General features: G+C 40.8%; 1 protein-coding gene across 1 annotated transcript in view; it reads right to left on the bottom strand.

Moving 5' to 3' along the window:
- The window catches only part of PLCL1 (phospholipase C like 1 (inactive)), a 298,233-nt gene extending 290,021 nt beyond the window's left edge, over positions 1–8,212 (bottom strand). Inside the window, exon 1 of the mRNA XM_024564192.4 lies at positions 7,497–8,212. Within this exon, the coding sequence (XP_024419960.2) occupies positions 7,497–7,739 (243 nt within the window). The 5' untranslated portion in view covers positions 7,740–8,212. The remainder of the gene's footprint in view (positions 1–7,496) is intronic.
- Between the last annotated feature and the right edge of the window lie 6,521 nt (positions 8,213–14,733).

The following is a 14,733-nucleotide window of genomic DNA, read 5'->3' as shown; positions in this document are numbered from 1 at the left end:
TACTGCCTCGTGCTTAGTCTACTACAGATTCAACATTTTTTAAAAGCCCTTGAACAGGTCAACGTGAAAGAATGAACAAAACAAATATTCTCTTTCAAAGGTATTTTAAACTTTTGAATATAAAGTCGTATGGTTATTTTTTTCCTGTAATAGTTATATACTTTCATAATTTGCAAATACAAATTAAGAAATCTTTGGAAACACTTACTGAAATAGTTTAGTTGTTAGGTTGTTTTGTTTTGGATGGAGGGTATTATTTTCAAAATTAACTTACCATATTTTTCGGACTATAAGATGCACCTTTGCCCCCAAATTTGGGAGGAAAACGGGGGTGCGTCTTATAGTCCAAATGTAGCTTACCTGGCAGGGGGCGGGGCAGGCTAGGGCACAGTGGTGGAGCGGGGTCACAGGAGGCAGGAGCAGGACCACATTTTTTGTTTTAATTTTTTTTCTTATTTTCCTCCTCTAAAACCTAGGTGCATCTTATGGTCCAAAAAATACGGTATCTTTCTTCTTCCTGGGGTGATAATGATTCGCCATGTACAATCCTACTTTTCTCGAAGAAATGCTAGTTTAATTATTAGTGAGATGAGTGAAAACAGTGCTGGAGAGCATTATGTTAAGTGAAACAATCCAGACGGTGAGGGACAAATACCATATGATCTCACCTTTAACTGGAACATAATAAATAGAAGAAAAAAGGAAGCAAAATATAACCAGAGACATTGAAGTTAAGAACAATCTAACAATGGGCAGGGGGGAGTGGAGAGGGGACAGTGAGGAGAGGGGATTACAGGAACTACTATAAAGGACACATGGACAAAATCAAGGGGGAGGGTGGAGGTGGGGGAGGGAAGGGGGTTTGGCTGGGGTGGGGTGGAGGGATGGGGAGAAAGGGCACACAACTGTAATTGAATAACAACTGTAATTTAAATTTTTTTAAAAAAGAAAATAAACTAGATTACACCTATCTTAAACACATCCACATTAGATGTTACCAATAAAACAACAAATCGAATCCCTACACGGGACTCTTCCAACACTTCGTCACACTACAGTTTTGATGCCATCATGTATTAGCTGAAATACAGAATGCATGGTTCAAAACTTAACAAAACAAGACAGAATGTTATTGTCACAGAAGTTGATCGTTTGGTCCTACTTTTCTTAACACTTTAGAATATTCATTAATTATAATAAATGTTATTTGTTTTATTACAGGAACTGGGATACAGAGATAATTACGATAAATTATATCTTAAATTAAGAGATAAGTAATTATATCTTAAATTAAGAGATAAGTAAAACTACATAAACCTTTTTTCCATTATTAAAACACATCAAAATATGAGACTGTGTAAAACGGACAGGTCTTACTGTCCTAAGGTTTACTGATTTATTACCTTAGATATAGATTGCAAGTGCAACCCAATTATTCTCCCTCCCCACCTAATAACCGGTGGGTCATTTACTGGCATGTACTGAATGGAAAGCTCAAAAAGTAACTTTACTCCTGGCTTTTACTTCTGTTTTGTCATTTTAAGCTGGATGATTTTTTTAATCTTATACATGTCTCAGTTTGGACATTGCTCCTGAAAATGGAATTATGTTTCATGTTCACAGTCATTAAAACTCAAAAGAAGTCATTTGGGAAGCAGGGAAGAATGCTGCGCTTCTTCCAGACCCACGGCCTGATCAACTGCCCCAGCATCACCTGGAAGCATTAATGGATTGTTTGTTCGGCAGCACCAAAGGTAAAGTTGGCTGTCCGCTGATGTCTTTTCATAACACCCACTGTGCCTGAGGTGTTATCTGGCAATATGTGTTCAATTGACATTTTACTATATGAAATTTCACTACCTGTTCTCTCTTCAGTCAAAAGGAAAAGGCTAGAAAAACAACTATTCAGTCTTTTTTTAAATTTTTTATTGTTATTCAATTACAGTTGTCTGCCTTGTCTCCCCATCCCTCCACCCCATCCCAGCCAACCCCACCTCCCTCCCCCGACAACTCTTCAGTCTTCATTGCAATATATATTTGTTTAACCCCTCAAAGTCTATGTAATTAATTTATACTTTTTGAACATTAATATATTTTCTAAAGAAACAAATAATGTAAATTCTCATAGTAGTAGCAAAAACTAACCAACTGCACTTCTAAAATCTTCCATCAAAATATGACAAGGCTGTTTATCTAAATTTCATTCCTAATTCTCTTAAGGCGCCAACTGAGCCACCTGGCCCTGGTGCGGTGGCTCAGTTGGTTAGAACATCTTCCCACACACCAAGGGTGCATGTTCGATCCCCCGTCAGGGCACATACAAGAATCAACCAGTGAAAGCATAAACAACTGGAACAGCAAATTGATCTCTCTCTCCACCCCCCTTCCTCTATCTCCTGGAAGGAAGGAAGGAAGGAAGGAAGGAAGGAAGGAAGGAAGGAAGGAAGGAAGGAAGGAAGGAAGGAAGGAAGGAAGGAAAATCACATCAGCAAGTCACCACAATGAGAAGTGACCATTTCTAAGGTGAAATGTGACCATGTTTCTATGGCAATTTCAGAGAAAGTAAAACACCCTGACTGAAGTTACTGAGATTATAAAACAAATCCACCCCAAAAGTTCAATGCTATTTATACAGCTGAATCATATCTCAGGAGGAACACCCCCAACTGAAGCCACCAGGGCATGCATGGCACCCCTTAGAGTGAAGGCTAGCCAGCCCCACTGTACAATCAGGTTGTCTCCCCCAAATTCACCCATAAGTTGATTATCTGGAATTTTCAATACATATTTTTATAAATTCAAAAAAGCCTATAAATGCTGATCAATTACTAGGCCAATCTATAGAAGCCTATTTAACTGATAGTGTGTCTAAAATTTTTACATCGTTTTCAGTCACACTGTCTCTATTAAAAATGCTTTCAGAGCTCCAATTCAAGATTCGCTATTTCATCACTGCACAGAATAATATATTCCTATGCCCCAGGTATTTGTTCCTCCTGTATAGCAGTCCAAACAAGAGAACAGAGCCCAAACACAACTGTCTGTGGGAACATGGGAGAAGCGGGCCTGGTATAAAACAGGTGTGCACTCCGTACACTGATAATAAGTAGAACACCTGCCGGAACACCTGCTTTTAAAATACAGTGCACGCCTAACAAAATGGCCAAGGACAGGAAAGTTTGCAATCCCTTTCTGGATTCCTCTCCACGCGTTCTCATTTGGGGCGGCAGGAGTGCGGTGGGCAGAGAAAGGATAATTTACCCATCAAGCTTTGGGACCCAAGATTCAGACTCCTCTACCACTCTCTGACTTGTCCATATTGTTTCTAACCTAGAAAGTATTCATGGATTGTGGAGAATCTGCATAAGAGCTCAAGGTCTCCAATTAAGCAGACGTGTGTATGAATCCTAACTCTACATTGTATTAGTTCTCTGTACCTCCCTTCTGTATGTTAGACAGTTTGCTGTGAGGATAAAGTGATATTATGTATGAAAGCTCCTCGTGTAATACTTGACTCGGAGCAGGCAGCACTTAATAAGTATGAATAAAATTCCCTTTCCCTCTGAGGAGAGCTGTAATTTTGATATAATTTTGTTGGGCACTGTTGTGCCCATGTCACATCTACAGCTCAGGAACCCACTACACCAGCCTCACAATGACAAAATGCGACTGGCCCTGTTACAAAATGGGACAGGAACAACACCGAAGCCATTAGTTTATCTCCTTTAGTGCTGGTCTGAGCACCTCTCATTCCCAGCTCCCGAGCTTTCATCCCACGCACCTATGTCCCTGAGCTACAAATGATAATTTCTTCTAGAGGATTCATACTTTAGTAGAATCAAAGGGAAATGGAAAAAAAGAACCCTGCAGTATCTTACATATAATAGAAGAAAAGTCAACCTATTTCAAAACACATGTATCTCAGTTCCCACCATCTAGTATACAGAATAAGCTACATTACTTTCTATTTCCAGAACATTATATAGTTATAAAGCTATAAACTCTAATCCAGAATGTTAAATATTTTAAATATATGTTTGATATCAAGTGCCAGATAGACAAATGGTTTAATTTCTTAAGCACAAATATATTCAAATGCAGAATAGTACATGATTGTTGGATATTATGAATTTTGCATGTAACTAACTTGTCATTTTGAACCACAAGTCATCAAGTAGCAATTAAGATGGAGTCTGTTGCAATATTGTGGTATATAGCAATGCACTTACGAAAAAATATGCAACATTCATCAATGTCAGTGCTGTCAAAAATAATCACACAGGACAACAGGGAAATGGACAAATTAAAGAGAACCTCGTTTAATTCTCATGTTAATTTTTTTTAGTTTAGGACTGGGCATATAAGTGAAGAAACACAATTATATTAGAAAGAAGACTTTCTGAATATGTGTAAAGATAAATGTTCTCATTGTTTTCATTAGCTAAGAAGAAAATCGCTTTTTCCAACTAAACACATGTTTTCATAAATTAGGGAGGGCAAATTTGCTTAAAAACATTCCTCTTAATTAATATACAAGACAGTCTGTTTCTGGCATGATAGAGAAAGGCACTATTCTGATTCATCTAATATTCAAGTTAATAGAGAAGTTGCATTCAAATAATTAGAACAAAACAATGCCTTAATTGAACTGAAAAGAATTTAATATTTGATGATTCACAGTCTTTCAGTGGCTCAGAGATTATTGTGAATACTAATTATTACTGCACTAAGGCCATTTGGAACAATATTTAATAGTATGATTAACATAAAATGTGCAAAAGTCTTTCTTTTTGTGTATGCTTCAATGCCAAATTAAAAGAACTCTTGGCAAAACTATGACGCATGCAGTTTCTGTCAATACAGAACATGTGCTATATATTTCTTATGTGATCTAGACCTTTGTAAGAAACTTGCATTTTTACTATGCTAAAATAAACAAGCCATGGGGCAGCAGATTCAAGACGTCAACAGAAAGGCCCCTGATATCAGAAAGGGAGTGAAACAGAGACAATCACCCGACTCTTTCCCCATTGGAAAGGAATGAAGGCCTCTGGAAACAGACCCCAAGGTACCACTACCTGTAACCAGCCAGGTTATACTTGAAGATTAACTGAGCGATCTCAATGACCTTAGACAACCTTCTAGGCATCAAAAATGTCTGGGGCAAATCTGAAGATACAAGGCTTGTAAAACCTAACCACACTTTATTATATAAATGAGAAGCTTCAATGGTTTACCACAGATATGTATAGATACATAGGCTTATACATGCATGGAATTTTTCTGGAAGGATACAGCTATGGGGGTGGACTATGTAAGTAGAAGTGTGGAGTGGCTATGAATTTTCTCTTCATATTCTTTTGCAACATTTGATTTTTTTTATTACTTTTGCAATCAAGCCTAACTTTAAATACTAATAATTCACTTCATTTTCTGCTATCTTTAATTTTAAAGGCTATTTAGTAAATGCTTATTTTACTATTAAATAGGGAAAAGATCAAATTGTTGCCTCCCTCTTTTCATGGCCAGAAAAGAGCACACGCTACAACTTAAAAACTGCAAATTTAGTTACAAGAATTTGTATATACCTTATGCTCCCTTCCTTTTATTTGCTACAACACTATAGAACCCACTGCTTTTTATGATGGAATATTTTAAAGTATCTTGCGATGCTTATTTTTGCATACACAGGATGACGTTTAGTATTAATATCTTAAAACCCAAACTGTGTATTTCCTCAAATACTGTATGATCTCATTTATATGTGGAATTTAGATGAAAAGAAAGGTACAGAGAACACACTGGTAATTGCTAGTGGAGTGGGAAGGTGGGCAAAATGGGTGAAGGAAGTCAAAAGGTACAAACTTCCAGTTATAAAATAAGTCGTGGGGATCTAATGTACAACATGATGATTGTAGTTAGTAATATTATATTTCACATTAGAAAATTGGTACGAGTGTAAATCTTAAAAGCTCTCATCACAAAAAAGAAAACTGTGTAGCTGTGTGTGATGACAAATGTTAACTAGACTTATCATGGTGATCACTTCGCACTATATACAAACATCACATTACATTGTATACCTGCAACTAATATAAGGTTGTATGTCGATTATACCTCAATAAAAAATATTGAAGAACAAGAACAAAAATGTATGTTTCCTAATTGTGATGTTTTAAGCTTCAAAACAATATGCTTTCTAATGTGAATTTTTTTAAAAAGTGATCATTTCCTTTTCATCCCAATTCACACTCAGAAAAGAACACTCCACTTTCACAATCTAAAAGTCACAAAATAAGAGAAACTACTATAAGTCATTTGCAACTACCACCCACCCTTCGTTTATTATAGAAATCCCCCTCTTGATGTTCAACTTCCGAGTGTCGGTGGAGGGAAAAGCCTCGACCACACTGGGAGCTAGGTGCATGTGTACTGTGGGTGCAGTCCACCGCACTGGCGCTGGGAGCTTTAGTTTGGAGCTTTCGAAACACACAAGTATCACGTGGTGGCCACACAGCTTACATGTGAACAAGTGTTTTAAATGTATCAGCACAACATGTATGTTGAAGCCTAAGTTCCAAGTCCGTGTTTCACTATCATCTTTGAAACTCTATATAGTTTCATACCAAAATCGATTTTATTCTCATGTGCACATGATTACTCCCACGCAGTTATGACAAGAGGCCCTTTTCCAAAGAATGTGGGAGAGTTCTGACTTCCAGGAGACCTTACCCCAATGTCTTGCGTACAAAAGATGCAATCTCAAACAGGAAACAAGCCCCAGGTGGAAGAAAGAAAGAAAGAGATAAGGGAGGGGCCAGGCTTACAACAATCTTGCCAAATGAATGAAGAGAAATCCTGTCTGGCAACTGAGGGGTCAGGAAGCTTTTTCCCCGAGAGGCGGTGGTAACCACCAGGACCCGGGTGATGCCGAAAGGACCGACTGCTTTCCCGTCGCGCTGCTGCAGCGCGGAAGCTCTGGGGTCCTCCATCCGTCTGTATTGTGCTGGAAAATCTGCCTGCCTACCCGGAAAGTTCACGGATTTCGGGACGGTTTGCACCTAGAAGGTGTTTATTTTCACTAGAGGGGAAACTGTGCATTTCCTTTGCTGTGGGGGAAAAGTTCACCCTTCGCTGGGGAGCAGTGCACTAGCATCCCGGGGGTCTGCATTCATACTGAGTCCTCTCCTTCTCCTCCCACCAACAGTTCAGTGCAGCTTTCGGAGAGAATGAGGAAAAAGCATTCACCAAACGCAAAGACGCGCAGCGGAACTTTGCGCCCACTGTCAGGGAAAAGGAAAAAAAGTCACTTCTGCTTCTCCCGGCCGAGTGCTGAGTGTGGGAACCTCCGGGCGAGGAAGGAAGGTTTGGTCAGGGAAGATGTAGGAGAAAACAATGCCGAGCCCGCGGTGCCTCCGGGCAGCGTACCTCCCGCGGGGGTCCCCGGCCCACCCACCACCCGCACCCACGCTCCCGGGCAGCGCGGCCCCACTTACCTTGATGATGCTGCTGCGTCGGGGGGTCGCCCGTGCCGCCTCCAGGAGGCTAGCCTCGCTGTCCGCTGGGGCCCCCGCAGCAACCGGCAACACGACCCCGCTGCGCCGGTCCCTGGACCGGCCCCCAGGGGCCGCCGCCACGCCATCCCCCGAGGCTCCGTCCAGGCCCGCACAGGGATCGTCTTCGCCCCCGGCCGCGTCGAGCAGCGCCGGACCCTCCCTGCCGGCCGCGCCCTCGGCCATGGCTGGGCGCGTTTTGGGCTCGCCCGGGGGAGACGGCACGCCCAGCAGCAGAGTGCAGCCGCTGCGCACTGTGGCACTCAGGCACCGAGAGACGGCCCCGCCAGACTTGGTTTCACCGCCCGCCGGGGGCGGCGGCGCCAACTTTCTGGAAAGGGGGCATCGCTCGGGCGGAGACGTCCGCGGCTTTAGTCCCGGCAGCTGGCAGTCCTCCCGGGCGAGGCGGCGATGTGCGGAGGAGAGTGGACCGAGGGAAGAGGACAGGCGAGAAGGAGAGGAAGGTGTCCGAAACGGGATGCAAACGCCCGTTCTGCGCCAGACAAAAGGCGCCAGGCGTCTGGCTGGGCGGCCCCCGGAGTCGGCCGTGCGCGGCCTGAGAGGGGCCGGAGCCGGGCGACCGCAGCTCCACGCACCCGCCACCTGCCCGCGGCCAGCGGCGCGGCGACCTCGGGAAGTGCGGCGGCCTCCACCGCGCGCAGTTGTGACAGGGAGGGAAGACTTGTTTTGACAGCCGCGGGGATTGGCAGGCGCCTGAGCCTCTCAGGGCTCCCGCCTGGCCGAGCGAGGTGGGCCCGACCAATCCCCACTGCGGAGGGGTGTGCCCGAGCGCGGAGAACGGAATGTGTGCGGTGCAGCCAGCGGTGCCGGTGGGGCTCGCGGACCCCGGCGGCTGAGCGAGCGCGCGCGCGCCAGCGCTCCCATCGGCTCTCCGGAGATATTTAGGAAGTTTGGATATTCGAAATGCACCTGAAAATGCAACAAAACTGCGGAGTAGAAGAGGAAGGGGACCTGGGGAGGAAACCCTTCTATGCAAAGCAAAGCAATTTGAAAGAAAGGGAGCGCTGAGTATTAATGTCAAAACGTTTGTAATAACCGAGTGTAGCTTCGCACCATCAGGGGTTCATTGCAGGCTCTCATGCCAATCCTTAGAAGTCAAGGGTTTACCGGGGCCCTGGAGCTGAATAATTTGCTGAAGGTTTTATGAAGAGCTTTTCAGCTCACTCCGCAATGCGAATAAATATGGCAAGGAAAGGGAATCAGATAAAAGAGGTTAGGGTAATACGAAACCGAACATAGGTTAATTCAATCCCTATGGAGAGTGTCTTTTAACAAAATACAAATATGAATGTTGGCTAAATACAAGGTGAGGTGGAGGATTTAGTGTCCATCCTAAAACATCCCTATAATGGTTCCACCTCCTTTCTCTAAGTAATCCTGTGTAAACATATTTTGCTCATTTCCAGCAAGCTAGCAACAAAAAGGAGAGATATCTTTGGATGATGCATTAAGTCACTGAAACTAACCACAGCATGCTCAGGTAGATGCAAATGATGGCTCTGAGGTTTCCCTGGTAGGAGACTTGACATTTTAATTTAAAGGTTTTTTCATATTAGGATCTATATTAAAATTCACTTATAATATTAAATTATATTTTAATTATTAATAACAATACTTTAAGATGTTACTTGTTCTGTTGCCTGGCCAAAAATATGAAAAGCTCATCAGCATTTTAGACCCAGAATTTGTTAGAATCTCAGAATTTTAGAGATGCAAAATTTAAGGATCATCTAGGTCAGTCTTTTTATTTTGCAGATGAGAGGAAGACCGAAGGAGGCTTAGTTTCTTGTCTACTAGTTAGTGCAGGAACTGGAATTAGAATCTGCCACCCAACTCCTCCAGTAATCTCCTGACTATCTGGCGCCCCTGGGGCTGCAGCCAGCCAGAACTGGATTAGGCCCTTGGGAGTTTTGGACTTGACATTTACCAACTTTTAGAGAAGAGTGAGAAGGCTTAAGTTTACCCTTTAAAAAAACGACCACTGTACAAATGCAGCCCAGAAATGAATGTACTGTAGATTAGCAACCTCTGGTTTTAAAACCAACACTACCCTCTAGTGAGAGTCTGAGAATTGCATCCATGATGGCAAATGCTTTTTTCTTTCTGTAAGTAAAAGACTTGAGAGGAAGCTCAATTAAAGTTCCCTTTTCAGCTATCTGCGTTTATAACCCATGGACTAGAGGAAGGAAGTGAAAAGGCACACAAACTTAAAACAACCATCCACGCCCTTCATCTCCATCAGTTCAGGGAATTCTCATCTATCTTGCATAGGAAATATTTTCACTTGCTATCCTCACAAATGTAACATAATTTAGGTTATCGTTTCTTCTTTGATATTCAACTACTTGGCCCATCTTGAGTTAATTTTTGCATGCTGCCACAAACATACATTTTTGTATGTTGCTGTAGGAACAAACTATAGTCTAATTTCATACTTTTGCATGCTGCTTTCCAATTTTCCCAGCATCATTTATTGAAGATGCTTTCTTTTCTCCATTATATGTTCTGGCTCCTTTGTCAAAAATTATCTTCCCATATACATGTGGTTTAATTTCTGGGCTCCCGATTCTGTTTCAACTAGATGATTTGGACTCTTCTCTTATCTCTTTCCTCCCTTAGCAGCCTTCTCTCTCACCCTCATGTGAAGGCATACACATTCACGCACCTCACTCTGAGTGTCTGCTCGTAAAGGCTGTTGTTTAATTCATTTTGCTTTGAGAAAATAGTTGGACCCTGATCTAGCAAGTTTTTCATATTGTTGTCTTCTAGCATTAAGCTCAGGAAACTTCTGATACTCATGTTTGCAGCTTTAAAAAAAAACCTTCCATTGAAACTGCTCCCTCGAGCATAAATTCTACTCTGTGGCCCCACTCCCAAAAAAGCCAGATTTAGTTAAGTCAGCAGCCATAAGCACATTCCTACCCCTCCATTAACAACCGCTCTTTCCAAATTACTATTACTCACAATTCCCGCCTCCTAACCTTTCACTAAGTAACATGCTGCAATCTCTTGGTTGGCAAATTGGAAATGGGGTCGGTTGCGGGGAGCAGAAGAGACGTGAATATGAGTAATGAATTGGTAATTCAAATGTCACCTCCCCAGAGAGGTCTCCTCTGACCACAGATCTCGAGTTGCCCGTTCAACCCCACACATACACCATGTTACTCATGTTGTTATGTTTTGTTTTCTCATAGGATTTCATCACTGTGAGTAACCTATGCTGTTCATGGAATTGTCTACTTCTGTATTCTGTCATTCTAACCTCCCATTTCTGCCCCACTGAAATGTAGAATGTAATCTCCATGTGCGTAAACACCTTCTCTATTTTGCGAATTGCTATACCTGCAGCTCCCAGAACCATGCCTGGCCCCAGAGTTGGTGCTCAATAAATATTTGCAGACAGAATTTTGACATTTGCTGTCCTCTGACTGAACAATACAACCACTTCTAATAAAGAAAAATGCCTCTGTCACTGCCCACACAATAGGACTTTTCATCTTCAAAGATCCTAGAATTCCATCTAAGGACAGAAATCAGACTAGAGCCAAAACAATCAGTTTCAAAACTAGGGTGACTATACTCATACATTGGAGTAATTTGAAATCTAATGCTAGACTAAAAAATATGATAGGAACCCAGCCAGTCTAGCTAACCTGAAAACAGCCACCCCAAAATCAAAGACCAGCTATGTCAATGTGGTCCCTTCGATCCTGGGAAGTCACTCCAGAACCTTGGGCTTAAGAAAAATCCAGTGAGAAAATTAAGATTTTTCCATACACAACCAGGAAATTACAGTTGCAGAAGTGAACGGTCATTCTGATAACTATTTATGTACCACATAATCTTCTATAAAGTATCCTGATCTCCAATTTACAAATAGTGAAATTAAAGATCAAAAATGTCAATTAGCTTGTTCAAAGTCTGAGCCACCAGGAAGTGATGGAACCAGGATTTGAGTCCCAGTCAGAGACTTAAAAGCTTTCTGTTTTCATGCTATGCAGGGCTGTCATAGAGTGCAAACCCAGTGACAGTCCTGAAAACGTCAGCTCTCTGGAAAACCGCTCCTTCAGAACTGGGACCACTCACATTAAGCACAATGAACTCTTCTCTTAACATCTGCATTACCTCTAAGCCACCACGATGGGAGTCTCAGGTTGATTTATCCGTCTGCGAGGAAACACATTTATCCTCTCATCAACATAGGGGAAGAAAGAATATTTTGATATTTAGAGCCAGTTTTCCTGATAAGTTCAAAGATGCCATGAACATGAGTAGGTATTTTCAATTGAGTCTCATTTATCTTTATTTTCAGTTATAAACCTCCTCAATACTCACTGTAATCACTTCAATTTGTAGTTCCTGAAAAAAAAGAATTTGCGAGGTAATTTGTAGTCTAAAGACCACAGTAGAGTAAACCACAAAGTCAGTAAAAGATAAGCCAAACTTAAATATACCCTCTTAAAATTCAAGGGTTTTTTCCCTTGAAATGTATTCTTAGTCTTTTAAGTAGGAAATTTCAGAACCTAACGTAAAAATCAACTAATTCTACTTCAAAGTTCAGGTAAATGTCACTCCATGACAATGGTCCTATAAAAATGAAAAGTACAAATGGTTTAAATCTCGATTATCCAGTTTAATCAACCTTCAAAATACTAATAAGTGATAAATACAAGAAATCACAGCCAATATTCTTCAGTTTTTGAAGGCTGTTGCTTCTTTCAGGTGTTGGGAAACTCTACCACCTACGGGAAAGGAAATGCCAGTGTCCATTATCACACCCCACACAGGGACCCTGAGGCTATGATATACCATCTGGGAACAGTCTGTGTGCACAGGACAAGTGTCTTTTTAAAACAGACAGTTCATGTTGACGTATTTTCTGTGTATTAACTTATTTTGACATGGATCCTGGAGTTGGGGGTTATGTTCCCCACGGATGCACAAACCACAGAGGCATTTAGGGAAGTACCGCTGGAATGGCACAATGAGGCCTCCAAAAACTTGTTTCTTGTCTTTCTCTACTTTATTTGACAACTTGGATCTCTTCCAGGTATGAAGTTATAAAAGAAACCTCTTCAGATCAACCTCCCTAAGTGTGACACTTGCAATGCAGGAGCTAATATGAGGTAGGTTTCTTCTCTCCCCCATCCCAGGTTCATACCCAAAATGTAATTCGTCCACATGTGCGGGAGTTTTTCCTCCAATTTCTGCCAAGACATGAGGTTTATTAATGCTTTTTGGTATCATAGGACCATTGGAAGAAAATATACAGTCATATTTCTTTCTCTAATGCACTTCTTAGGTCATAATGTATGACTCATGCTTATTTTGTTAACCTTATTAATATGCCTTTTTGTGTTCTACCTCAAATATATTGAAAGGAAGAAGCAGAGTGTAATATGTACTTAAATAAGCATAAAATCATAATGCATGTTCTAAATTAAAATTTAAGACGAGGATAAACAATTGTCTCTTTTGTAATCCCTTTTTAGTCCCCAGTAAGTTTTCAGGTGTACAGCTCTTTTATTAAGCATAATATAAGTTGATCTGCTCCACAAAATGTGGAGCTATTAAAAAAGTGAGTCCTTTCTTTAAAAAATATAATTCCATTTGATGCCAAATGCCTAGCAGAAGCTAGATTGCTAGCAGTTGCTCTGTCATTAACCCCTGTGAGAATCCCATAATTCCCACCATCACTGACTCATATAGGTCACCATGGATACAATAATCATTCTTGTATGCATGTATTTATGAACTAGTTGTTTCATTTCCACCAGACAGACTTCCAGAAGTAGAATTTTTGGATCTAAAGGTATACGTATTTTTAATTTTAATAGATAATGCTAGAAAGTTGCAAATAGCATATAAGTTTAAGAAGGCAAACTATTTTCATGCAGCAAATCAATCTAACCAATCCATCTAGAATAGTCAATTTGAAAATTTCACTCCTTCACAAACATTTATTGAATATTTACTATAGTAAATATTTCACAAACACTTGCTGCACATTAATCCTAAACATCAAGGGACTTGCAATTGAAGTTGCTATTTATATTTTTAAAAAAGAAAAAAATAGATAATGCTAGATAAATTTCCAAAAGAATCACGACACTTCACATTCCACCTTAACAGGTAGTATTGTAATTTCTGGTTATCTTGTAGGTATAAAACTATATTCCATTGTTATTTTAATTTTCACCTTCCAGATTACTAAGCATTCTTTCAAATATTTCTTGGACCTCTGGACTTGGTCTTCAGTAAATTGTCTATACACGTGTTTTGCCTCAGTTTCCATTGGATTGAATGCGTTTCTCAGTTTGTAAGAGTTCTGTGGTAAACACAAAGATGCCACACTTAGATCCTGCTTCAATAAAGAGATCACTCTCCAGCTGTGAGACATATGGTTGGTCCACTGACAGTCTTCAGTCATTTGATTACTCAAGGTCTACCTCAACATTTTTTGTTTAATTGGATTTATTGGGGTGACACTGGTTACCAAAATTATACAGGTTTCAGGTGCACAATTCTACTATACATCATCTGTACATAGTATTGTGTGTTTACCACCCAAGTCAAATTTTGAACCAAGGTCATGTTCTTTTGAGGGCAGCCCCTTGCCAGTGAATGAATTTGGCATTGGTAGCTGAAGGCAAGCTCTTCTCTGGGCCATCTCCAGCCAATGGGCCCTAGCCATTTCCACCATTACAGGGCTCCTCCAACAGGCAATTATTGCTCCAAAGCTTCCCCTTGGGCTGGCTGAGATTTTCTCAGGTCTGTGTGTAGGCTCCTGGGCAATTAATTCTGTTCCTCCCTTTTCCCTCTATATATGTTACTTCCCAACAAATCTTTGGCACCTCTAACTCCACATGCTTCTCAGAGTACCCAACTGGTATATGATATATATTATCCTTACTATGTCATATGTTTTAAGACTTTCCCCAAAACTATTATTTATTGGCTTTGTTTATGGTGTCTTTACTTTACGCATATTAATTTTCATATAGTGATCAAATATGTTTTTCTTTTCAGCACTGGTTAAGAAGCACTTTCTAACCCTTACATTGTAATCTTCTATGTTTTCTTGCAAGATTTTTATTGATCTTTTTTTAACATTTAAGTATTCTTTCTAAAATTTATTTTTTAATTTAGTCTGAATACA

The sequence above is a fragment of the Desmodus rotundus genome, chromosome 2 (assembly GCF_022682495.2).
Source record: "Desmodus rotundus isolate HL8 chromosome 2, HLdesRot8A.1, whole genome shotgun sequence".
NCBI lineage: Eukaryota > Metazoa > Chordata > Mammalia > Chiroptera > Phyllostomidae > Desmodus > Desmodus rotundus.
This window is presented reverse-complemented; position numbering and strand designations above follow the sequence as displayed.